Raw genomic sequence first — 24,813 nt, forward strand, 5'->3', positions numbered from 1 at the left:
TACCTCACTGCACCCCTGCCAGCGGTGCTGAACAACCTCCCTGAATCTCCTATTTCTCTGCCAAATGGGCACAACACACAGTTCATTGACCTCAAAGGTTACTTACAGATTCAATGACACAGTCGGTCCCAGCTGTACAGAAGCAGTATGCCTGGGCACAATGCATGCATTACCCTTACATCTTAAGTCTAGGAGAAAACACTCTTCTGGACAGTTTTCCAGGACCAAACTTGAGACTGAAAACACCAAATGATGCGACTTCCCTGGCAGCCCAGTGGCTAAGACTCTGCGCTCCCAGTGCAGGTTCAATCCCTGGTCAGGGAACTAAGTCCCACGTGCAACAACTAAGAGCTCGCGTGCAGCAACTGAAGACCCCCCATGTTGCAATGAAGATCCCATGTGCCGCAACTAAGGTCCAGCGCAACCCAAGAAATACATATAAAAAAAAAAAAAACTAAATGAGGAAACCAAGAAAAACTATGCCTTTCAACAAAAGGAGGGAAAAAAAGGTTTTTTTAAGTTGGGATTCTGTGAAGGAATAGAAAGTACCAGAGAGCAGGACACGTAGAGCAACTGACTGGCAATCTGGGTTGACTATCATGACTTTCGGAGACTGTGGGTGATGACAGTCCAAAGTGGGAAGATGGGGGAAGCTCTTTCATCAGAGCTCTTGCAGACTAGCTCAGGAACCACCAACAGGAAGGGGGGAAGAACTGCTGTCTTCTGGGCCTCTCCGCTCCCTCACTGCTACCTAACATCTAGCGGAGGTGAGGCTGGCGTGAGACGACCGTAGGGACGACGGAGGAGGGCTCCTGGCAGCATGTCGAGTTGGCTGCAGACTTAGTAGGTGACATGGCTGGAAATTGGGGAAGGAACTCTTTTTTTCCAAAGATCCCACTACTAAAAGCTAATAGGTCCTTCCATTTTTTGAGGAAATCTTTAGGTCTTTCAGTCTTATCAGGATCCCAGAATGAATCAGATAGCAGATGCCCAACACCCCATATCACAAAAATTAAGCACAAAACAACGAATCAAATGTTTGATCTTTTTGAGTTAAAAATCACGCCTTTTCTCAAATCTACCTCCCTCAAAGTGAACCTCCTATTAATATCAATGACAAAGTAGAACTTGGCAAATTTTATCTGCAAAGGGTAAGAGTGTAAATATTTTAGGCTCAAGGGCCATTAGGTTGCTTAAGCAGCTACTCAACTCTGACTTTGCAGGGCAAAAGCATCTGTGGACAATCTGTAAATGAATGGATGTGACTATGTTCCAACAAAACTTTATTTACAACAGACAGCGGTAGGGATTTGGCTCAAGGCTAGAAGTTTGTTTGGCCCCGAGAGGAAATGCCAGATAGACACTTGTTAATTTATGCCCCAGAAGTTTTCCTCAATGGATGGTGTGAATTCATATACGCTACATACTTCTTACTATTTTTAAATTTACAAACAACAATCCTGGAGGTGAGCTATAACCAACAAAACCGACATGACGCGATCTTCCTCATCACAGGAGAACCGTTTTTGAGAACATCCTTTAGAGACCTACAAGTTTGTTGGGTTTTGTTTTTTTTTCCCCATGAAACCCTCTGTCAACTTTAATTATAAAAATAGAGAAATTCATGCCAGGAGGGCAGTTACAAATCATTTCTTTAGAAGCTTACTTTTTAAGCTTTTCAAGGTATAGACTTTATTATTAATATGGAATCAGAATATGGTACAAATGGCTTGGGTTTTTAAAATACACAAGAAGATAATATACCAATTAAATTCAAGTAATTTTCCCTACAAAATTTTTGTCATGCATAAAAAATACCTTCAAAACTTCCTATAGCTGTAACAACAAAAACAGTCTTGCTGACATAGTAAACTCAAACTCTACCAATGTAAAGGGTCTCAACCAGTCCTCAGTTTGTATGAAACAAGGGCAGCACTCCTCAATGCTCTTATACACCACCGGAGAGCGTAAGCAAAGGTCCCAAATATTCAAGAGCCAAAGGTTCTGTGATCCATATATCATCGTGCCATTCTGGGGAATCCACTTTAAGGTCATGAAAAATAAGAGTAAAGGTTAAGGACATTTACGATTTGAAAACAAACAAAACTGGACATCTCCCCCTAAGAAAGGAAAAGAGGATACCTCAGGATGCTGTCATACAGAGTAATGACCCAAGAGTCTCACGATTAAATCACTTGTGCTAAAAGCTCTTGCAAATTTCCCCAAACGAACAGTCTGTTCTCAGGTTTCTCTTAATTCTTAACCACATGTGGTTTTCCATATTTTGAAAATAACTTACAAAGGTACACGGGAAAGCACTCAGTTCTGTATCAAACACAGGTCAAGAAACAGCTATGAAACAAGGAGTTTCAAAGTAGAGTCAATCACATATGTGTTTACGAATTCTGATAAGACTCGCTCAAAAAAAAAGAAACCCTACAATATCAATTCTTAAAATTACTTGCTCTCAACACTAATGGGGCAAAATTCTTACATAACAGCTGTACCCATTACAATGTAGTGTAGAAATAAGACAAAGGTGGATTTAAAATATGACCTCATCAAAATGTACCAAACACAAATACATCTCTAGCTAACAGAAAACGAAATGTGAAGAACTTATTAGTAATATTTTAGACCACTGTACAATAAGCTACTTAATAACTATATAATAGCACATCGGTGCTATCATGACAGTAAGTAAATGCTAAATTTTTACTTCTCATATGATTATACTACTTAAATATTTCCAACTAATTTAAGGAGAAAAAGTAACCACATACATTTTGGAGATTAAAGTCTTCTAACGTCCCTATGCATCTATTAACAGCTCAAAAGCATCTACTATACACAGGCAATAGGAACAGGAAAAGGAGGGCTTCCTGTCCCAGTTTTAATAAATTGCAGAGACATAACATTTTCTTAAGTTCATTTTATTAACAAAAAGTGCAAACTGTTCTGAACAAAAGCAAACCATGAATCACAGCGTTCGGCAAGACACTAGACATGGAAAAGGGAACAATATTCATCAAGTAAAAAAAAAGCAGATGAAATGCCTCTCAAATGTATACACACTCATGCTTTTCAATAGTCTCTTAGTCAGCTTTCAGTGTGCTTTTCACAAATGGTATAGCAGCTCAAAAACAAATGCAGGAGCACAATGGTAAAGTTTGGCAATAATTTGGGACTAATTCTGGGTATATAAGTGAATGTTATAGCACACTTTCATGTATAATATGTAGGAATCTTTAAATGTATTGACACTGAAGTCAATGTCCAGCTAATGAAAACAAAGGAAAAAACAGGGCTTTAAAATACTTGTTGCTCTGTAGTTGTTTGGTAAGAAGCAGAAAAAAAGTGAAATAATTTAAAATGTTCTTATGTGTGTTTATATGACCAAGAACATAACCAATCCACATTAACTTAATTCATTTAAAACTGCATTTGTAAAAGTCACACTAAAGAAAGTGAACGTGCCATTAATCAGTGTGCCTGCCTGCACCCGAACAAGTAAGAAAAGAAAGAGTAACCTCAGTCAGCCGACACATTCCACGGAGGACGTTCAGCCTAGTGCCACTTCAGCCATTCACATAAAGCGTCTTCAGGGCAGAATCCACACAGAAGTGATATTTCTGCTCACTAATCTATAGGCACTAACGAAACTAGAAACTGTAATTACAACCCAAACTAGAAAGGCAGTCATTTCAACAGAGCTGAGGCTCTCGCCAAGACAGGAGGGCACCGATCCTGGGCAGCTTACTAAGTGCACGCACCATCTCTAGGCACGTCTCCTGGCGGTTAACCGCCCTTCTGTTGTCGCAGACAAACTGCCTCCTATGAATACACTAATTCACTAAATTAACTGAGGCTACACTGTTATTTCATTGCATTACACAGAATTCTTCCCACATTTAATTTTTTCCTTTGTACTAATGTTTTACACTAGGATTGTGTAAATTACTATTTCAAGTAGAGATGGTGAAAAAATCTGATTATCTGACCGTTGACAAATTTGAGCACCAACGACAGCCAATTTCAGGGTCAAGGAGGCTTGCAAGTCAGTTCTCTTGATTTGAAAATTACCTTCCACTGTTTTCATCAGTACTGAAGCTGAGATCTTCAGGGCCTATTTGTTCACCATCAGGAAAACTGGAATGTGTATCTAGGAGAAAATAATAAAAAACGGTTAACAATTTTTAAAGACACGTATCTTCTTTCCCATATCGCTAAGTGATCTTAGCAAGTGTGTTATTTAAGTGATAAAGAAAGATGTGCTGGGTTGTAAACAAATCTCTAAGAGAATTCTTTATCGGAGTTAAGCATAAACAAACACAAAAGGAAAATAAAGGAGAAAAAAACAAAATGTGTTAATAGATGCCCATAATTAGAAGACGAAAGGCACTGCCTGACTTTGTCCCCTGGGGACACCATGGGAGCAGCTGAAGAACGAATAAGGAATGACGATGATGGACACTCAAAGGATGATTCTGTAAATATAAAATGTATTTCCACGTCAATTAAACTGAGCGTGCAAACATCACTACAAAAACCCACCAACACTCAAAATAACTTTGCCTCAAATTTGGCTGCTTCTTTTAGAAGCAGAGAAAATTACTAAAAGTACCTTAATACTTAAAAATCATCAAACACTTGGCTCTGTATTGAAAAAGACACTAGGGTATCAGGGAAATCTGTAAAATACAAGATGACAATGAACATCAGCCTGACAATGTCGTCATTGCAGGAGCGCTTACAGAGGAATGGTCAGATTAACCATGAGGTCTCTGGATAAAATACTAACAATGGGCGACGCATGTTAGCTAAACTTATCGTGGTGATCATTCTGCAATATACTGATCATTAGGCTGTACATCTAAACTAAAACTAGTAACAATGGATTTCTCTCTGTTTTTTCCTAAGACTTTTTTATTTTTTGGAAGGAAGAGGTAAATCAGTGATTCTATAATCTGCACAAATTTCTAGAATCAGAAAAGGTTGTCTTTTTTTAAATATTTATTTATTCGGCTGCACTGGGTCTTAGCCGCAGCACAGGAGATCCTCACGCAGCCTGCGAGATCTCCGCTGCAGCGCGCAGGCTTCCCTAGCCGCAGCCTGTAGGTTTCTCTTGAGCTGTACACAGGCTTAGTTGCCCTGATGTACGTGGGATCTTAGCGCCCTGACCAGGGACCGAACCTGCATCCCCTGCGTTGGAAAGCGGATTCTTAACCGCTGAATCACCAGGGAAGTCCCTGGAAAAGGCTGTCTTTTAAAAACTTACTTTATTAGCCAGGCTACAAATATCTCTGAAAAGAAAAAAGAAAATCAAGTATCTGAAACCTCCCAAGGGGGCTGGCTAACACTTAGGCACTACAGGCCACTATCGGTCTCTGCTGGAAATTCTTCTCTGTTTTGCTTTTTTTTTTTCCAAACAACTCTGTAAAATGTAGAAGCTATTCTCAGGCCATAGGCTGTACCGAAGCAGGCTGTCAACATCAGCCTCGCCCATTAGGTAGCACACAGCATCAGGTGTCTGACCAGGCAGATAAAGCCTACCAAATTTTTCCCGTACTTGTCATTTAGTCTACCCCACAGAATGTCGTCTCACAAATGACAACAATTTTAAAAAGAACAAAAGCAGAAGCAGCGAAGCAGAAACAGAAGCAAAGGAAACAGCAGCAGCAGCAGCAGAGACGGTTTCCTAAGGCCTGCGAGGACACGGCGGGCCGCACCTTCATCTGGGGGCTGCGCCAGGAGAGCGCCGCTGAGGCCGCCCAGGCCGGCGCGCTCCTCGCGCTCCTCGCGCTCGGTGTCACACTCGATGTCGCTGTCGCTGTCGCTGCTCATTCCTGGCAGGGAAGAAGCAGAGAACGTGTCTGACAGGAAACCACGTCAAGCAGGAGGCAGCCTCCTTATCCTGACCTGAGCTTCTTCGGAATTTTACACTGAATGCCAAGATGATACAAAACAAAGAAAAAGTCACTACACAAAACTCAGTGCTCTTTAGTTATTTAGAACTGGGTTTATTTTTGTTCTCAAGTGTCTGAAAAGTCTTAACTGAAAGCCAATGTTAGTTTCATTACACTGAAAGTATCTTTTCCAAAGCAAATAGTTTTTTTTTTTCCCTTGATAATCATGATATAACAGGAGCTCTTTTAATCCTAATTCAATGTCGTCTCTAGCCTAAAATATACACAAATATAAACACGCATAAACACAAATATACGTTTACACTTATATCTACATGTGGGTATACCAAATTCCAGTGATTTTAGCAATAAATGAGATACTATCCCATGTGGGCCTCCAATTTTGTTTTCGTGCATGAGTTGATTTTTAAAAGACAAGTTCTATAGAATTTTTCTAGTTCAACAAGACAGATCAAGAAAATCTAAAGTATCTCTCTGCTATAAACCCTTATAAATGCTAGATATAATAAAATCTTAAAAGTTTTAATGAACGGCTATATTTAAAAGAAAAAAGGGAAATCCATGGTACAGCAGAAAAAAGGGTAAGAAAAAATAGTCGGGTAGATGACGTCACCCCAGAGAGCTTGCTGTGCACGTCTGTTTGTTTTCGCGGCACCACTGTGTGCAGGATGGAACCCAGGCCCCCGGCGGTGCAAGTACAGAGTCTTAACCACTGGACTACCAGGAAGTCCCAGAAAATCTTTAATCCTCTGTTCAAAGTGAAGTCGCTCAGCTGTGACCGACTTTCTGCTACTTCAGGGACTGCAGTCTACTAGGCTTCTCCATCCATGGGATTCTCTAGGCAGGAACACTGGAGTGGGCTGCCATTTCCTGATCTTCCAGACCCAGGGATCGAACCCGGGTCTTCCGCACTGCAGGCCAACACTTTACCGTCTGAGTCACCAGGGAATCCTCTGTTGGGGATACGCAAAAAAACACTGGATCCACCACAGAAAGGGAGATAAAACTGAGGCTAAATCTGCACTCCGTGCATAAAACTAAAACTCTCACTGAAAGAGTAATTAAGTATGCCTACTGTCACAGAAGACAGTAGGGAAATTTATCTGGTTTCTGTGCTCAGTTCACCTCAGAATTCAAACAAAGGGCAGTGTGCCTAATTTAGGTTTGAGATTTAAGGTTTCAGTTCAAATCTCAGGAAAGGAACATAAAAATTGGTCAGGAGCTAGTGTTTTTGAATAAAGCAAATGTAAAATCCTCTGGAGGGAAGATTCTAAGTAAGATGAAGCAAACACATTCCACCCCATCTTTTCCACTGAAGGCAGTTATAGAACCTTGACAGAACTTGAGGACTCTGTAACCACAGATACTGGAGTAGATAAGAACCTGAAGTACCAACAAACTGACATTTAGAGAAGACCCAGGGTCTCACACAAACCATATTAAAAATGTCTCCGGGGCTTCCCTGGGGGCTTGTGGTAGAGAATCCCCCTGTCAATGCAGGAGACACGGGTTCCCTCCCTGGTCGAGGCAGATGGCACAGGGTGCCGCCACCACCGAGCCTGTGCTCTAAAGGCCAGGAGGGGGCAACTGCTGCAGCCCACGGCTACTCCACAAGAGAGGCCCGAGCGCCACGCCCAGGGTGGCCTCCGCTCACCAAACTGGAGCAAAGCCCACGCAGCAGGAAGATCCAGCACAACCAGAAAATACAGAAAGTTATTTTTTAAGAAAATATCCAGAAGTCATTCCAAAAGGATTTCAGCACGTGAAAACCAGGTAAAGATAAGCAACAAATACCAATGCTGAGACGACAGAAATCATGTTGAAATTATCTAACAGAAGCAGATCTAAGAAACACTCACGAACACTTTTGAAACATTTAAAAGACCTCTGTGGTAGGCAACTTCCATAATCCAGGTCACAATTATTATCACAGGAGGGGAAAAAAAAATGAATACTCAAATCTTCTACAAAGGATAGTAAAAGTCTCAAAAAGACACGTTCCAATCAAAATTCACGAACAAGGCAGACAAGCTGCCTAAAGTGAGAGTCAGCAGGTACACAGATAGAAGGACAGGACCACAAACTGTTCATAAAATAACAGGGAAGAGACTACGTGATTCGTTTAATGTGGGAAAAAATAGGTTTTTAAAGAGTTACTAAGATATTGTTAAAATTAAACTATTAATAGATGAATTTAAGCAAGAGTGAAAGAGGAAATTAATCAGTGTTAAGAACAATGAAATGAGCATTATAAAAAAGAGGTTAACCAACGGGAGGATAAAAAGGGAACAGCTCCCTCCCTGGTGGTCCAGTGGTCAAGACCCCATGCTGCAACCACAGGGGGTGTGGGTTCTGGTCATAGAACCTTGGGAGAACCCTGGGTCACAGAACCCAGTTCTCCCTGGTCAGAGAACTAAGATCGTGCCACATGCTTGCATGGCAAAAACAAGCAAACAAAACTCAAAAGCTTTCAGGCAGACTAAGGTAAAAAAGAGCAAACAAAATCAGCAATATCAGAAATAAAAGGGAACATCACTACACAATCTACAGGACATTAAAAGGATAATAAGGGAACAGTATAAAAAACTATGTTCATGAAGTCAAGAACACCGATGAAATGGACAAATCCTTTGATAGACACAAACTGCCAAAATTCATTCAGGTAAAAATAGATAACCTGAATAGGTATGTTAAGCATTAAAAGAAATGAAACTTGGTAGTTTAAAAAAACTATCACCAAAGAAAACTGTAGCCCCAGATGGCTTTACCGGTGAATTCCTCTTCTTCTGTTTCTAAGAAGAATTTGTATAGTATTATTTCTCCCTTAGACATTTTGAAGATACAGGCTGGATGTTTCTGTAATCTCCTTTCTCAGCAAATGAAAAAACCTTCCTGCTTTAAAGAGTCAAGTATATGTGTGCTCAGTTGTGACTCTTTGTGATCCCATGAACTGCAGCCCAGGAGGCTCCTCTGTCCATGGGACTTCCCAAGCAAGAATGCTGGAGTGGTTGCCGTTTCCTTCTCCAGGGGATCTTCCCCTCCCAGGGATCCAACCCACATTCTCAAGAGCAAGACTGTTTAGAGCCTGAACAGCTACTTGCGTGAAGCGCTACCTCCACCTTGTGGCCCTTCACAGAACTGATGCCGAAAACTCTGAAACCGACAGGCGAGCTATTCTAGTGGCTTCCTGAGGGGCTCAGAATCTGCCTGCAGTGCAGGAGACCCAGGTTCAGTCCCTGGGTTGGGAAGATCCCCTGGAGAAGGGAGGGCAACCCACTCCAGTATTCGTCCCTGGAGAATCTCAGGGACCAGAGGAGCCTGGTGGGTTACAGTCCATAGGGTCGCAAAGAGTTGGACATGACTGAGCGACTAAGCACACACACACGCCGCCCTGAGCAGGCTTCATTCAACAACTGACAGTGAGGTGGGGAGGACAGAACTCGTGCCCCGCTCCTCAAAGTGGGAAGTCCACGGTCACAAAGAGTCGGCCACGGCTAAGTGACTAGCACAACAACAACGTGTTCTTGGGCCTTCCTGGTGGCTCAGAGGGTGAAGAATCCGCCTGCAATGAGGGAGACCTGGGTTTATACCTGTGTTGGGAAGGTTCCCTGGAGGAGGGCATGGTGACCCACTCGAGTATTCTGGCTCGGAGAATCTCCACAGACGGACGAGCCTGGCAGGCTACACAGTCCATGGGGTCACAAAGAGTCGGACACAACTGAGCGACCAAGCACAGCACGGTCAAACTCCAAGCACAAACCTGACCTCTGAATTCCAAGACATATTAACCTCCAGGATTCACAAACGAGGAACTGGAATCCTCAGGAATCCCCCAAATCTTAAGTTATTCTTTAACTACTTAAAATAGTTTTCAAATTCTTTATTATATATCTTTAAAATTTTTTGGTTAGTTTGTAGTATTTACAAGAACTGTGGCCGACACTAAATATTCAAATACTGGAACATTCTGTGAATGTTATTAGGTAATAGTTGAAAACGCAACACCTAAACTCTCAGCAAGGTTTAGAGCACTACGTGGAATCACATGTCAAAAATGCCAGTATGAGCACCCTTTGCTTCCGAAACTCCCTACTTCCTGGAGCACACACAGAGGGTCCCTGTACAGCAGTAGGCCCCCACCTTTCTGGCAGCGGGGACTACTTTTTCACAGATGGACGGGAGTGGGATGGGGTATGACTGCCTGTTGCTCACTTCCTGCTGTGCAGTCCTATTCCTAACAAGTTGGGGACCCTGCCGTACAGGATAAGATAGGATAGACTCATTAGTATTTACATAGCAGCGGAGAGGGCCATGAACACATAATACGGCAACAGCTATAGCCAGGACCGACTGGACAGCACCTGCTTCTTTCCAAGGTGCTCCTATGATCTTACTAACCTTTGATTCTAGGTATCAGCATTTCCAGTTTATATGTTCAACTTGCCATTAGAGGATTCTTCCAGAAGAGTCGCATGTTTCTGTGCTGCTGCTGTTGCTTTCTAGTTTAATCTCAATCCCACACAGCATGTGGGATCTTAGTTTCCTGCCTAGGGACTGAACCCACGCCCCCTGCAATGGAAGCATGGAGTCTTAACCACTGGACCACCAGAAAAGTCCCCATGATTCTGTGTTGACTGTTAAAGATTAACTCTAACAGGAGAATAAGAATAATCTTTTCATTTTTTAAATTTCTTGACTCATTTTTCTCAGGATTCAGAAAAACATGCATTTCCCAAGAAATGCTGGAAAGGAATTCCTGCATGAAAATACTTTTTGGTCTTTTATCAAGTCCTAAGATCTGAAGTTCCCTAGTTCTGTGAATGAGAAAACCAAATTGGTCTCTTGACCTCTAGGTCACAGGTCCTGGGTCCTGTACAACCCACTGCCATCAGTGAGAGCAAGTAAACACAACATAAGGTCAAATAAATGAAAGCAGCTACTGTCAAGCAACAGATCACAGCCTACTGCTATGTGCTTTGCCCCACGTTACAATGTGTATCAACTGCACTAAAGGGTAAAGCAAACTAGTGATATTTCACCAACTGTAAGAAAATTTGAATACAGGACTTTTCTTAATCCTACCAGAAGGTGTCAACAAGTTTTCACACAACTGGCTGTCAATGATAGTAATTTTACGATACCATTAAATGTGTGCATCACAACAAACTGGAAAATTCTTAAATTAAGAAATGGGAATACCAGACCAGGTTACCTGCCTCCTGAGAAACCTGTATGCAGGTCAGGAAGCAACAGTTAGACCTGGACATGGAACAACAGACTGGTTCCAAATAGAAAAAGGAGTACGTCAAGGCTGTATACTGTCACCCTGCTTATTTAACTTATATGCAGAGTACATCATGAGAAACGCTGGGCTGGAGGAAGCACAAGCTGGAATCAAGATTGCCAGGAGAAATATCAATAAGCTCAGATATACAGATGACACCACCCTTATGGCAGAAAGTGAAGAGGAACTAAAAAGCCTCTTGATGAAAGTGGAAGAGGAGACTAAGAAAGTTAGCTTAAAACTCAACATTCAGAAAACGAAGACATGGCATCCAGTCCCATCACTTCATGGCAAATAGATGGGGAAACAATGGAAACAGTGAGAGACTTAATTTTGGGGGGCTCCAAAATCACTGCAGATGGTGACTGCAGCCATGAAATTAAAAGACACCTGCTCCTTGGAAGAAAAGCTATGACCAATGTAGACAGCATATTAAAAGCAGAGACAAATTACTTTGCCGACAAAGGTCCATTTAGTCAAAGTTTCTTGCGTCCAGGTGGAGTGGATCAGGGAGGGGAACCACAAATGTTTAGACCTGGTCAGGTTTCCTTTTCTTTGGCTAGTGACTAATCAGATGAACTCTAAGAAAGGTTCCCCTCACTGATAAGTAGAGACATATAAAATGAAATCACTAAACCCAGAACGTTATTCTGATTCAGTATGAAGTTTGGAACTGCAGCAACCACCTTGCCATCCTGAGGGGAACAAAGTCAACTTGCCTAGAATTGCAGAGCAAAAGAAAGGGGAATGGAGGTAGCGGGAGAAAACAGGTTCTGATGACATACACGCTCACTGAAAGTGAGTCTAAAAGACTGGTTGCAACCCCGTGGGCTATAGCCCACCAGGCTCCCCTGTCCATGGGATTTCCCAGGCAAGAATACTGGAGTGAGTTGCTATTCCCTTCTCTAGGAGATCTTCCCAACCCAGGGATCAAACCCAGGTCTCCCACATTGCTAGCAGATTCTTTACCATCTGAGCCACCAGGGAAGCTCTTATGACATTAAATAGCTAAATTTTCCAGCCTTGACACTGTCCGACAAGAGTTAGGTGAGACTTCCTGTTAATACAAGACAGTCAATCTTCCTACTGCTTATACTGTAGGAAGCAAGTTACACTAGGGTTTTGCAACTTACATTAGAAGAAACTGGTCTACCTATAGAATTCTGTGGGGTATCAACTGGGAGGGACAAGACTTTTGGAATGTAGGCTTTAACCAGGAGATTATACAAGGGTGTCCCATATGATCCCAGTTAGAAAGGAAAAGGCCTGCTGATGACTGTCATGTCTAAGAAATGTCACGTTTTACTGACCCTCAGGAACATTTAAAAGACTGCTTTAGTTGTCCCAAATTCCCAGCTAGTAACAAAAAGATTGCCTTATTTAAAGTTTCTTCAAACAGCTTGGCAGTAGGGAGGAGAAAGAGGAGGAGAGAGACACCAATTTACAGTGACCCGGCACAGAGAATGTTCTTTTAGGCATTCTGCTCAAGAATAAAGAGCCCTGTCTTTCCTAAGCACAGACACAAGACTACCTCACTCAACCTTTCACCAAGGCTTACTGGTGTGAAAAATAGAGGTTTCTTGAAAACTGGCTCCTGCTGCTGATAGAATAATACCCACCGCAGTAAGTAAGGCCCCATGCTTCTCTCATAAAGCAAATTCCAAAAGGCACAGAGCTCCTTCAGTCTGCCTAACCCCTTCCTCCAGTCTCCTCACCGCCTGGCCTGGGACTCCAGTGGTAAATAAACTGTTCACCAGCAAACTGCACTGGTAGATTTTCTTGGCACTATTGATCTGCATGTTTGCAGCAGCTTTTCTTACTGAGTTCTAGGTGCTCTGCATCCCTGCAACACTCCCTACACAAGAAGAATGAGCTCCTGAGCGGCACTGACAGCACGAACCCTCAGGTTCAGGGACGTGAAAGTGCATGCGCTCCCGGCCGCTCAGGTGTGTCTGCCTCTTTTTTGACACTGGACTGTAACCAACAGGCTCCTCTGTCCAGGGAATTTTTTCCAGGCAAGAACACTGGAGTGGGTTGCCATTTCCTTCTCTGAGGGAATCTTCCCACCCCAGGGATCAAACCCGAATCCTGCGCCTCCTGCACGGCAGGTGGATTCTCTACTTCTGAGCCCCAGGATGAAAGTGCGCAGGCGACTCTAAATGTGGCCAAGCAAATGACTTGCTCCAGTTTAGGATACGCTGCTAACAGCCACCTTTAAAAAAAGAAATGAAATGAAGCTAATGTCAAAACTTATGGGGTTTTTTGGGGCTGGCTAGCTATTTATATAGAAAAATTGAGAAATGTGAAGTTATGAGATGAAGGCTGAAATTTAAAAGTGTAAGTCATCTCTCACTGAGGTTAACTTAACAGGCTTCTTACCAGTCCTTCTGTCCCAAGTTCCACACCCCATTCCCAGTCTCCAGCACAACCAGAGTAGGAATTTTAAAACAAAATTTTATTATCTCACTTCTTGCTTAGATCCCATTCAAAGGACAAAGTCCAGATTTTGGCTAGACACACAGTGTAACTCTTCATGATCTGACCTCTGCCTCCACTCTGGTCTGGCCTCATCACCATCAGTCTCCACCTAACTCGTACTAATTCACAGTCATCCCTGAGGATGAACTAGATTAGTAGACAGGTGACAGTTAAGAGCACTGGCTCTGTGACTAAATAAGGTAAGATACATCTTTAGGCCTTAGCCTAGTCACCTGTAAGATCAAGATAATAAAAATAACCACCATGTAGGTCTGCACTGAGCAGTCTCATCCCAATGAAGGCTTGGAAATATTGTCTATTGTTTTTATTATTACATACCGGTGAGTAGTTGTTTAACCGCAAAGTCGTGTCTGACTCTTGACCTCATAGACTGCAGCCCGCCAGGCTCCTATTTCCATGGGATTTTCCAGGCAAGAATACTGGAGTGGGTTGCTATTTCCTTCTCGAGGGGATCTTCCCCACCCAGGAATTGAACCCACATCTCCCGCACATGCAGGTGGATTTTTTACCCCTGAGCCACGGGGGAAGCCCACGCATGAGCTGAGCTCCCTGTATATGCTATCACAGCACTCATCATTTCACATTGTAATTGGCTGTTAACTAGTCTCTTAACATGTGACCAGGGGTTTTCAACTACTCTCTCTGCTCCCCTCCACCACCACCAACACATACCCAGCACCCTTGAGATGCGGGATGTGTAACTAACCCACTCCCATGTATAAGTATAACCCACTCTGGCAAGTGATTCTTAGGGAACTGTCACCCCTGGTTCAAGTTTTCACCTCAATCAGTGGTTCTCAACTGGGGAAGATTCTGCCTCCCAGGGAAAATGTGGCAATGTCTGGAGACATTGTTTGGCTACTGAAATTCAGGGGAGGTACTACTGGCACCTAGTGCTTAAAAGCCAAGAAAACTGCTAAAGAGACTATGATGCAAATGGCAGGCCCCGAAATCACCTATCTCAGAAAGTCAACGGTATCAAAGCAGAGAAACCGTGACTCAGCAGTAGGTTCAGGAATTACTTTATCACCAGCATCAAAACAATTCCAGACAAATTAGAAGCATTTCACAAAAGCTGCATAAACAGGAGCCTATAATTAAAGCATATGCTAGTAACAATTTAAGTCATCACAATTTATAACCAGTATGCATAAACACATGGAAACCAGCTAATCCCTACTGGCAAATCACTATAGGTCCTTTCCATAAAGATCAACATATTTTTCCTATTGTTTTCAAATCAACACTTCACTCTAAAAATCCTTTCTATTTAATCTCTTCTACTGAAATAACGCTGCCTACCACAGGAACACCAAGGTAGAAGACGACAATGATTAGTGTTCTTTAAAACTGAAAAGCCTGAAAACGCTAACACCCACACTCCCTCTCAAAGGGCAGTCGGAGGCAGATGCTGGCACCTCTTATCATACGCTTTGAGCTTAATTCATCAATCACTGAAATTCAAATGAATGCAGGGGTTGTACATGGCAGTTTCACAGAGAAACGAAAAAAATTTCAATGTCAAGTATCATTAATAAAGTTGACATGCTTTTCTGCTCACATATAAAGGACAAGCAAGGGCAACACACACAGCCTTGTTTCAAGCACCATCTGTTAACTCAAAATTACAAAGTCTTCTATGCTTTAAGATAAAGAATAATGAACCTCAAAGAAGTTGTAGACAAATATTAGAAATGTAACTGAGAATGAACTGGCAGAACAGATAAAGGATTTTTCAAGTGCTTAAAGTTTGCAATTCTTCTAAAAGAGCAAAGCAACCTACAAACATTTATCAAGACTGACTTAAAAAGACAAAGAATATATCCAATGCCATCTTTTATATCTGGAAAAACTTCAATGCCTCCTCATGTAGGTAGCATAGCACATTTAGTGAATGAGCAAATGAAGTATCTGCAGATATTCCCCTTAAAACTGCCCCTTCTAGTAAGATATATCCTTTTATGTAGTCAACTATTTTGCCTTCCCCTGTAATTAATGTCCTAGTGAATCAAACTCAGTAGCATAATGAATGCTATTTTCAAATGAAGCATGTCGAACAGTAGGTAACACCTCAGTAACTGTTTCATTAAACCAACCACTCCTCACCACCACCAAAGAGATGATTGTTCTGCTTCCCGCCACTTATGACTTTCTCATGCCTTACCGTCCTCTGGGGCAGCAGAAGCTCCTTCAGGTAGAACAGGCTGTAGCTCCCCAGTTTCCGAGTTATTTTCCAAATCAGTCATTTGCATTCCTTCCAGACGACTTCCTTTAGCATTAGTCCTCAAAGAGGGAGAAATGACCTTATATTTTTGTATAACCAGTCAGTGATATGATGATCTAGATTTCTTTCCTTCTGAGCAAACTAATAGGGTATGGAGCACCGGGGTTTAATACTAAATTTCAAGTTTTCGTTTTAAAAGATTCACTTACAATGAAAGGTTAGAAAGTGGTAGCTTGCATCAATGTTAATATCCTGGCTGTGACAATATATCAGCATTTTGCAAAATGTTATCATTAGGGGAAACAATGTAAGGTACACAGGCTCTCTCTATCCTTTCTTATAATTGCATGTGAGCCTACAATTATCTCAAGAATTCCTAAAAATAAATAGAAATGAAAGTCCTTAATAATACGTCCTTACCAACACAGACATACAGAACAGACTTATGGACATGACTGGCAGGGGAGGAGGGAAAAGGTGGGATGATGGAGAGAGTAACATGGAAACAAACATTACCATATATGAGAGACTGCTGCTGCTGCTGCTGCTAAGTCGCTTCAGTCGTGTCCGACTCCGTGCCACCCCATAGACGGCAGCCTACCAGGCTCCCCCGTCCCTGGGATTCGCCAGGCAAGAACACTGGAGTGGGTTGCCATTTCCTTCTCCAATGCATGAAAGTGAAAAGTGAAAGTGAAGTTGCTCAGTCATGTCCAACTCTCAGCAACCCCACGGACTGCAGCCCACCAGGCTCCTGTGTCCATGGGATTTTCCAGGCAAGAGTACTGGAGTGGGGTGCCACTGCCTTCTCCAATATAAGAGACAGCCAACAGGAATTTGCTATATGACTCAGGGAACTTAAACTGGGGCTCAGTAACAACCTAGATGGATGGGATGGGGAGAGAGGTGGAAGGGATGGTGTAGTGGGAGGGGACATGGGTAAATATGGGCTGATTTATGTTGATGCTTGGTAGAAACCAACACAATACCATAAAGCAATTATCCTTCATTTAAAAATAAATAAAATAATAATAATAACATGTTCTCACCAATATGGAAAGACTTTTAAGGTATACTGAATGAGAAAATAAGGTGTACCATTTTTATTAGGAAAAAAAAACTTTATGACCACAGTTATTTAAATATGCATGAAAACTGAGAAGACGCAGCGTATATAAAAAACTAAGAACAGCAGGAATGTGTGTGGGCAGGAGATGGAAAACAAAGCAGATGGGAGAAAGATGGGGAAACAATATTCTTTTTTTAACTTCCATTTCGAACCATTTATTATTAGTATTTAAAATTTTTGCTTACGCTACCTTAAATCAGGCAAGGAAAAAAAGACATAAGCTAGAAAACATCACATGAGCAGTATAATTAACCATAAAATGATGGGGGTTACAGCTATGAGCTTTACACAATTATAAAGGATTTTACAGTCTACAAAAACTATACATTTGTATGTATTTAATCTTTATGACTAACGGCAGATATAAACCTCTGTAACAAAATATAAAAGCTAGTTACAGCTTTCATCTTAAAAGGAACCTGTAAAACCAGACTAGGAAATGGGAAGGACAAGACAATCTCCAGTGATTATCACATGTTTCCCCTGCTTAAACCTGAGCTAGAGCAGAAAGCAAAGCCACCAGTGACCTTTTAGATTTGGTTATTAGTCAGATCTAAAAACTCTATGAAATACAGTAAATTTAAGGGATATTAATCTTCCTCTAAATTTAATCCAAAGTTCTCTTCAAAGTCTCCAAGGTAAAACTATTCCGTTGTTTAAAATTAGAAATGAGATTTAATAGCCATAAAATAAATCAGCAGATGGATATTAAAGACTCATCTGCACATCCACAGACAATATGCTCCACAGTCACTCTCTTAGGCGGACGGAAGTTTAGTTGACATGACTGGGATTTGAGTTCATGATTCCTGGGACAGAAATAAAGGTACTAATGACCATGTATATATACCTTTTCAGGAAACTCCAACCATGTATTTTGAGGACACTTTCATGAAAGGAAAAAAGGGTGAGATGAAAGCAGAAAAGCAGTGGTAAAATTAAATTACCAGAAGGTCTCTGTTCCACACAAAATTCCTGTAAAGACCTATGGCCACAATAAAGTCCAGCACAAATGTGTTTGAAAAGCATGGGACAGATGGGAAAAAAAGTTGACACAAAACCTCACAATAAAGAGGTCACACAAGGTTATACATTATTATCCTAACTTCAGTGAAAATGAGCTCTAACTTACCCAAACTGAACTTCTGCTACTATCTCATTCAGTTAAAGAAAAAAGGAAGGTCTCTGATACTTTAAAAGTTCCTTTTTAATACAATAAATAAATAATCTGCTAAAAAATTAACATAGTAGAAATTTATTGTTTATTACATTGTAGATTTATAAGTGCCAACCAAAGCTATTAGCTATTATTCTATTATATAAACAAAAGAACTTCATTTACCCCAAGGTGACCATTTTTCTTCTTTTTTCAACAATAGGTATGCCATTGAAAACTGCAACGACGACAGCATCTGAATCCAAAGCTTGACACTGCCGATCTTCAGACTTCGGCAGAATGTCACTGATACTGACATGGGTCAAGGCTCGGGGAGAACTGTGCCTGCTCCCAGACTGAGAGCTTCCTGGGGAGACTACAAAAAAAGGAAGCGTATATTCAGAAGGAAGGCAAACAAAAAACGGTTCTCTCTCTAGTTTCCACTTAGTTAGTCACTAAGTCGTGTCTGACAATTTGCAACCCCACTGACTGTAGCCCACCAGGCTCCTCTGTCCATGGGATTCTCCAGGCAAGAGTACTGGAATGGATTGCCATTTCCTTATCCAGGGGATCTTCCTAACCCAGGGATCAAACCCTGGTGTCCCACACTGCAGTTTCCACTTAGGAGATCTCATTATACGTACATTTTTAAACTGCAGGAAAACTCAAAAACAACTTTTTGATGCCAGGTATTTAAATCTCAGGAGTCCAGAACATGAAGCCTGATGGCCGCACTTTCTTACTGACGGTCTGTTCTGTCATGCGATCAAGGGGTTTTCAACCTGAGTTCCAGCATTTGGTGCCTTTAAAGCAGCTATACCATAAGGTCAGTTTCAACAGACATCTATCTACCAAAATTACATTTTGAACTCTCCAAACTCACCTTCAGCTAGAGTCTGACAGTCCCCCTTTGAACGGTTATTTTCCCCAGAGTCTATTGCTCTTCGAAGAGACAGACTCCCTGCTATACTGGACCGAGCAGGCTTGGGTGAATGACTCTTCTTATTTGTGGCTGCAAAGACATTTTAAAACATTTCTGATTATGATAAAATGGCACAAAACTTACTACCTAGGCAACCAGAGAAAGGTTTTATCTTACCATACATGGAAGGAATTCCCATCTACTGTGTCCAAAAATAAACAGAACACTCTGGTCCCAATTGCTTTATTTGAGGTTTTATGCCAAAAACATTCCTATTTCATTGCTCGTGTTCTTACAAAAGTAGAAAATTATCAGTGAACTCCAAAAGAAAAATCATACCAAACACAAACTCCAATCTCAATTCAATTAAACCAAGTACCAAGAACAAAACAATAACCACCAAAACACTTGGAAACTATAAAACATTACTGGGTTAAAAATAAATCAATGCTGAATTAGAAACAAATCACAATTATAATACTTTAAGATGTCTGTGGCTAAAACAGTAATTAGAGGAAAATGTATAGCCTTAAAATGAATTAAAATAAAAAAGCAACCTGAAACAAAAAGAAATAAGAATGCAGAAGAGATGCATTAAAAGGTAATGAACAGGTTCAATAAGGTAGCAGGATATAAGATCAATAACCAACTGACTTTTTACACAGCAGTAAAGAATAATCTGAGAACGAAATTGAGAAAACAACTCCATTAACAACAGCATCAAATAGAATAAAATACTTAGGGAAAATTTTAACAAAGAAATGTAAGACTCGAACATGGAAAACTGTCACACATTGCTGAAATACAGACAAAAGGGAAAATACTGTGTTCATTAACTCAATACTGCTAACATAGCATTATTCCCAAACCTGGTCTACAATACAGATTCAACACAATCCCTGTAAAAATTTCAGCTGTCTTTTCATTGTTGATGTTGCAGACACTGACAAGCTGATCCTAAAATTCATAGAAAAATGAAAAAGATCCAGAATACTTCAAAGCAATCTTGAATTGAGGACTCACTTATATGATTTCACAACTCTGCTGTAAAAGTACAGTATTCAAGACTGTGGTAAAGAAAAAAAAAAAAAAAGATCAATGGAACAGAATTCAGAGTTCAGAAAGAAAACATTATATTTATGGTCAATTAATTTTTGACAAGGAAACCAAGATAATCCAAGCTGGACAAAGGGAGAAAAGATGGACAAAAACAAAGCGCTGATAAGAATATGGTGGAACTGGAATCCTTATACACTGCTGGAGAAAGTAAAACGGTGCAGCTGCTTTGAAAACAGTGTGCTCCTGCTGTGCTACGCCCAGTCCTATCTGACTACTTGCGATCCTATGGGCAGTAGCCCACCAGGGTCCCCTGTCCTTGGGATTTCCCAGGCAAGAAAACTGGAGTGGGTTGCCATTTCTTCCTCCAGGGGATCTTCCCAACCCAGGGATCAAACCCGAGTCTCCTGTGTTGCAGGAGGATTCTTTACCACCGGGTCATCAGAAAAGCCCACAGAACAGTAAGGCCATGTCTCCAAAAATTAAACTTAGTTCTCATATAATCCAGCAATCCCATTCCTAAGCATATACTTAAGGTGAATAGAAACACAGATTCACACAAAAACTCACACACGAATAGTCACAGCATCATAATTCATTACAGCCAAAAAAGTAGAAATAAAAAATTGAAGTCCTCAACAACTGAGGAGCAGATCAAACAGAAAGTGGCGCCCACAAACTATGAGGTATCATTCAGCCTTAAAACAAAATGCAAAAAGACATGTTACAACACAGATGGCCCTCAAAAACACTATGCTAAGTCAGAGCAGTCAGATACAAAAGGCTTCATGTTGTGTGACTCCATTCATATGCAAAGTCCAGAAGAAGCAAATCCATACAGGCTAAACAGACAAGCAATTACCAGGATATAAAGGGAAGGGGAAGATGGGAAGTAGGGGCTCCTGGGTATGGAGTTTACGGGGAGAGTAAATGCAGCTCTTTGCCCCTTTCCTGTCTGCCCATCTATTCTCCTCTGGGAAGTAGGGGCTCCTGGGTATGGAGTTTACGGGGAGAGTAAATGCAGCTCTTTGCCCCTTTCCTGTCTGCCCATCTATTCTCCTCTAACCTTGAAAGAACCTAATTATAGGAATGAGATCATGAGCCATTTTAATCCAACTTCTGACTCTTCCTCTCCTGAATGCACACCTTGCCTTGCTGATTCTTTTCCTAGATAAAAAGAAGAATGAAGAATTAAGCAGTCGAAAAAACTGACTAGCTCTCTACTTCCAACCCCTGGAGGAGGGTAAGGGCAGTATTCCTGCCTGGAGAATCCTCACGGACAGAGGAGCCTGGCGGGCTACAGTCCATGGGGCAGCAAAGAGTCAACTGAGAGACTTACAGCAAGCTACTTCCAATGGCGCCCCCAAGCAAGCCTTGATCACTCGGGCAAGACAACTGATAAATCTGAAGGGAGAGGCAGCCAATTTGCATGCTGTGAGAACAATGTAGAACCCAACCTCCTGCCTCAATTCACTGAGATTCTCCTCCCAACACCCGCATTTTTCCCTTTAAAAAACCTGTCACAGCTGAGCACATGCCTTGGACTTGACCTTTGGACATAAGTCCACCAACTCCTCAAACTGCTGGTTTTTCTGATTAAAGCCATCTTTTCTTTCTACTGACACTTGCCTCTCAAATTATTGGCTTTTAAGCAGTGAGCAGCCAAACCTAAGTTCAATAATAAGGGGAATGATGGAAATGCCCTAGAGTTGCATAATGGTGAATGTCACAAAACTCTGTAATAAAAAACTGATGAACTGTACATTTAGGGGAGAAAAGAGATGCTGTGAGAAAAAATTACGACCAATGTCTTCACTGAAAAGTAAACATGAACTACTGGTTAAGGAAAGAAAATGAAGGGATGCATTAACAGGAGTGAGGGCAGAAATTAATAATAGACAGACAGACACCACCCTTATGGCAGAAAGTGAAGAGCAACTAAAGAGCTTCTTGATGAAAGTCAAAGAGGAGAGTGAAAAAGCTGGCTTAAAACTCAACATTCGAAACACTAAGATCATGGCATCTGATCTCATCACTTCCTGGCAAGTAAATGGGGAAACAACGGAAACAGTGACAGACTTTATTTTCCTGGGCTCCAAAATCACTGCAGATGGTGACTGCAGCCATGAAATTAAGATGTTTGCTCCTTGGAAGAAAGTTATGACCAACCTAGAGAGCATATTAAAAAGCAGAGACATTATTTTGCCAACTAAGGTCCGTCTAGTCACAGTAATGGGGTTTTTCCAGTAGTCATGTATGGACGTGAGAGCTGGATCATAAAGAAGGCTGAGTGCTAAAAAATTGATGCTTTTGAACTGTGGTGTTGGAGAAGACTCTTGAGAGTCCCTTGGACGAAGATCCAACCAGTCCATCCTAAAGGAAATCAGTCCTGAATATTCATTGGAAGGACTGATGCTAAAGCTGAAGCTCCAATACTTTGGTCACCTGATGCAAAGAACTGACTCACTGGAAAAGGCCCTGATGCTGGGAAAGACTGAAGGCAGAAGGAGAAGGGGATGAGAGAGGACGAGATGGTTAGATGGCATCACCAACTCAACGGATATGAGTTTGAGCAAGCTCCGGGAGATGGTGAAGGACAGGAATGCCTGGCGTTCTACAGTCCATGGGGTCACAAAGACTCAGACACGACTGAGTGACTGAGCAACAACAATAAGAAGATGAAATAAATCTAAGAACTAGGTCTCTGAAGAGATGAATAAAATGGACAAGCTTCTAGCAAGTCAAGGGAAAAAATAAGAAAACACAAATAAGCAATGATATAACAAAAAGTTAGCATCCCATATGCAGAGGGAGTTTTTAAAATTTAAGGAACAGAGTAAATGACTTTATGCCAATACATTTATCTAATAAAATGAATTTGCTAGGAAAATTAATTATGAAAATTGATATAAGAAGCAAAAGAAATATGAGGACACCAGTAAACACACAGAAATGAAAAAGGCTGTTTGAAGTTTTATTCCCCAAAGAATTACTCAATAGTTTTATAGATGAATTTCACTACACTTTTAACAAACAGATGTCATGTTAAAATAATTTCTCAGCATCGAAAAGAACAAAGGCTTCTGAATTTATTCTATGCAATTGGCATAAAATCACAACTAAAATATGTTAATGATAGAATAATGAAACCACAGCTCAATTTTACTTATTTACTACATATTCAAGAATCCTAAGAATTAGCTGGGACTTCCTGGTGGTCCAGTGGTTTTAAGACTCCACATTTCCACTGCAGAGAGCACAGGTTTGATCCCTGGTTGAAGAAGAACTAAGATCCCACATGTGCAAAGAACAAGGGGATAACTTTATAGTCAGTCCTCCTTATCAGTAATTCAGCATCCAAAGACTCAACCAACTGTGGATTTACTGAAAACACTGTGGACAGGAGGACCATGCAGTGCAAACCCATGTTGCTCAGAGTCAACAACCATGCACTAAAAAATTACAAACCACAACCAAGTAGAGAGACTCATCCTAGAATTCCAGGCGTGGTCAGTATTAAATAACGCAATCCTCTGTGTTCAGAGAGTAAAAGGGCAAAATATGAATATTTTGACAGATGACAAACAAGCATCTGATATTATTCTATACAACTTCTTGACTTAGAAAAACTCTTAGTAACTAGTGCTGACTGAAAAAATAATGTACAACCTAAAAGTTGAGAATTATGTCTTATTTGGCAGAGTTTCTGAGGACTTCTGAGGGACCACTCTGAAGAGTCAAGGGAGGAAAAATGTAAGGGGTTTTGCAACAAACACCAGGTAACTGGAACACCAAAAGATGACAGTTAATTAAAAAAACACAAGATATCACAAGTTAACAAATTCAGCACTTTTCTACATAAGGGAAGATGCCAGAGTCTGAGCTCACTGAAATCATTCCTTTAATATGCACTTCAGCAATCTAAGGGCTTCCTGATAGCTCAGGTGGCAAAGAATCCACCTGCAATGCAGGAGACCCTGGTTCGATTCCTGGGTCGGGAAGATCCCCTGGAGAAGGGAGAGGCTACCCACTCCAGTATTCTGGCCTGGAGAATTCCATGGACTGTATAGTCCACGGGGTTGCAGAGAGTCGGCCACAGCTGAGACTCTCACTTTCACTTCACTCAGCCATCTAGGGCCAGTATCCTGTTCTTTCTCATTCACAGTTCCTTTAAGACTCTCATTCTCAGTTCCCTCAGGAAGGTGTAGGGGCTTGAAGGCTGTGACATCCTCTGCTTACTGCTATGGCACACATTTTTTCATTCACAACAGGCAAAGAAGTACCTGGTGAAATGGTCAAAGTCACAGGTTCTAAGGTTCAAAGTTCTTGGCTCTGCAATTACCACTGTGAAACTCCAGGAACCTTTAACGCCCTGTGCCTCAGTTTCTTTTTCTGTAAGGTGGGGATAAAAACAACTTGCCTCACAGAGTTATTGTTGGGATTGAGTGAGTTAATACATGTGACTTAGACTACTTAGAATAGTATCTGTTAAATAATAAACACTTCGTAAATGTTAACCATTATTGCGGCTAGGGAAAGGGTATCTTTTTCAACTTGATAAAAACCACCTTTCCAGGTCTCCTGCACTGCAGATGGACGCTTTACCATCTGAACCACCA

General features: G+C 41.3%; 1 protein-coding gene across 1 annotated transcript in view; it reads right to left on the bottom strand.

Annotated features, from left to right (window-relative positions):
• TRIM37 (tripartite motif containing 37) overlaps positions 1-24,813 on the bottom strand; it is a 146,045-nt gene that overhangs the window by 9,459 nt on the left and 111,773 nt on the right. The window contains exons 20-24 of the mRNA XM_005693108.3: positions 19,100-19,228; positions 18,403-18,592; positions 15,875-15,993; positions 5,730-5,846; positions 4,084-4,162 (exon numbers count right to left, since the gene is read on the bottom strand). Of these exons, the coding sequence (XP_005693165.2) occupies positions 4,084-4,162; positions 5,730-5,846; positions 15,875-15,993; positions 18,403-18,592; positions 19,100-19,228 (634 nt within the window). The remainder of the gene's footprint in view (positions 1-4,083; positions 4,163-5,729; positions 5,847-15,874; positions 15,994-18,402; positions 18,593-19,099; positions 19,229-24,813) is intronic.

This window comes from Capra hircus, chromosome 19, assembly GCF_001704415.2.
Source record: "Capra hircus breed San Clemente chromosome 19, ASM170441v1, whole genome shotgun sequence".
NCBI classification, from domain to species: domain Eukaryota; kingdom Metazoa; phylum Chordata; class Mammalia; order Artiodactyla; family Bovidae; genus Capra; species Capra hircus.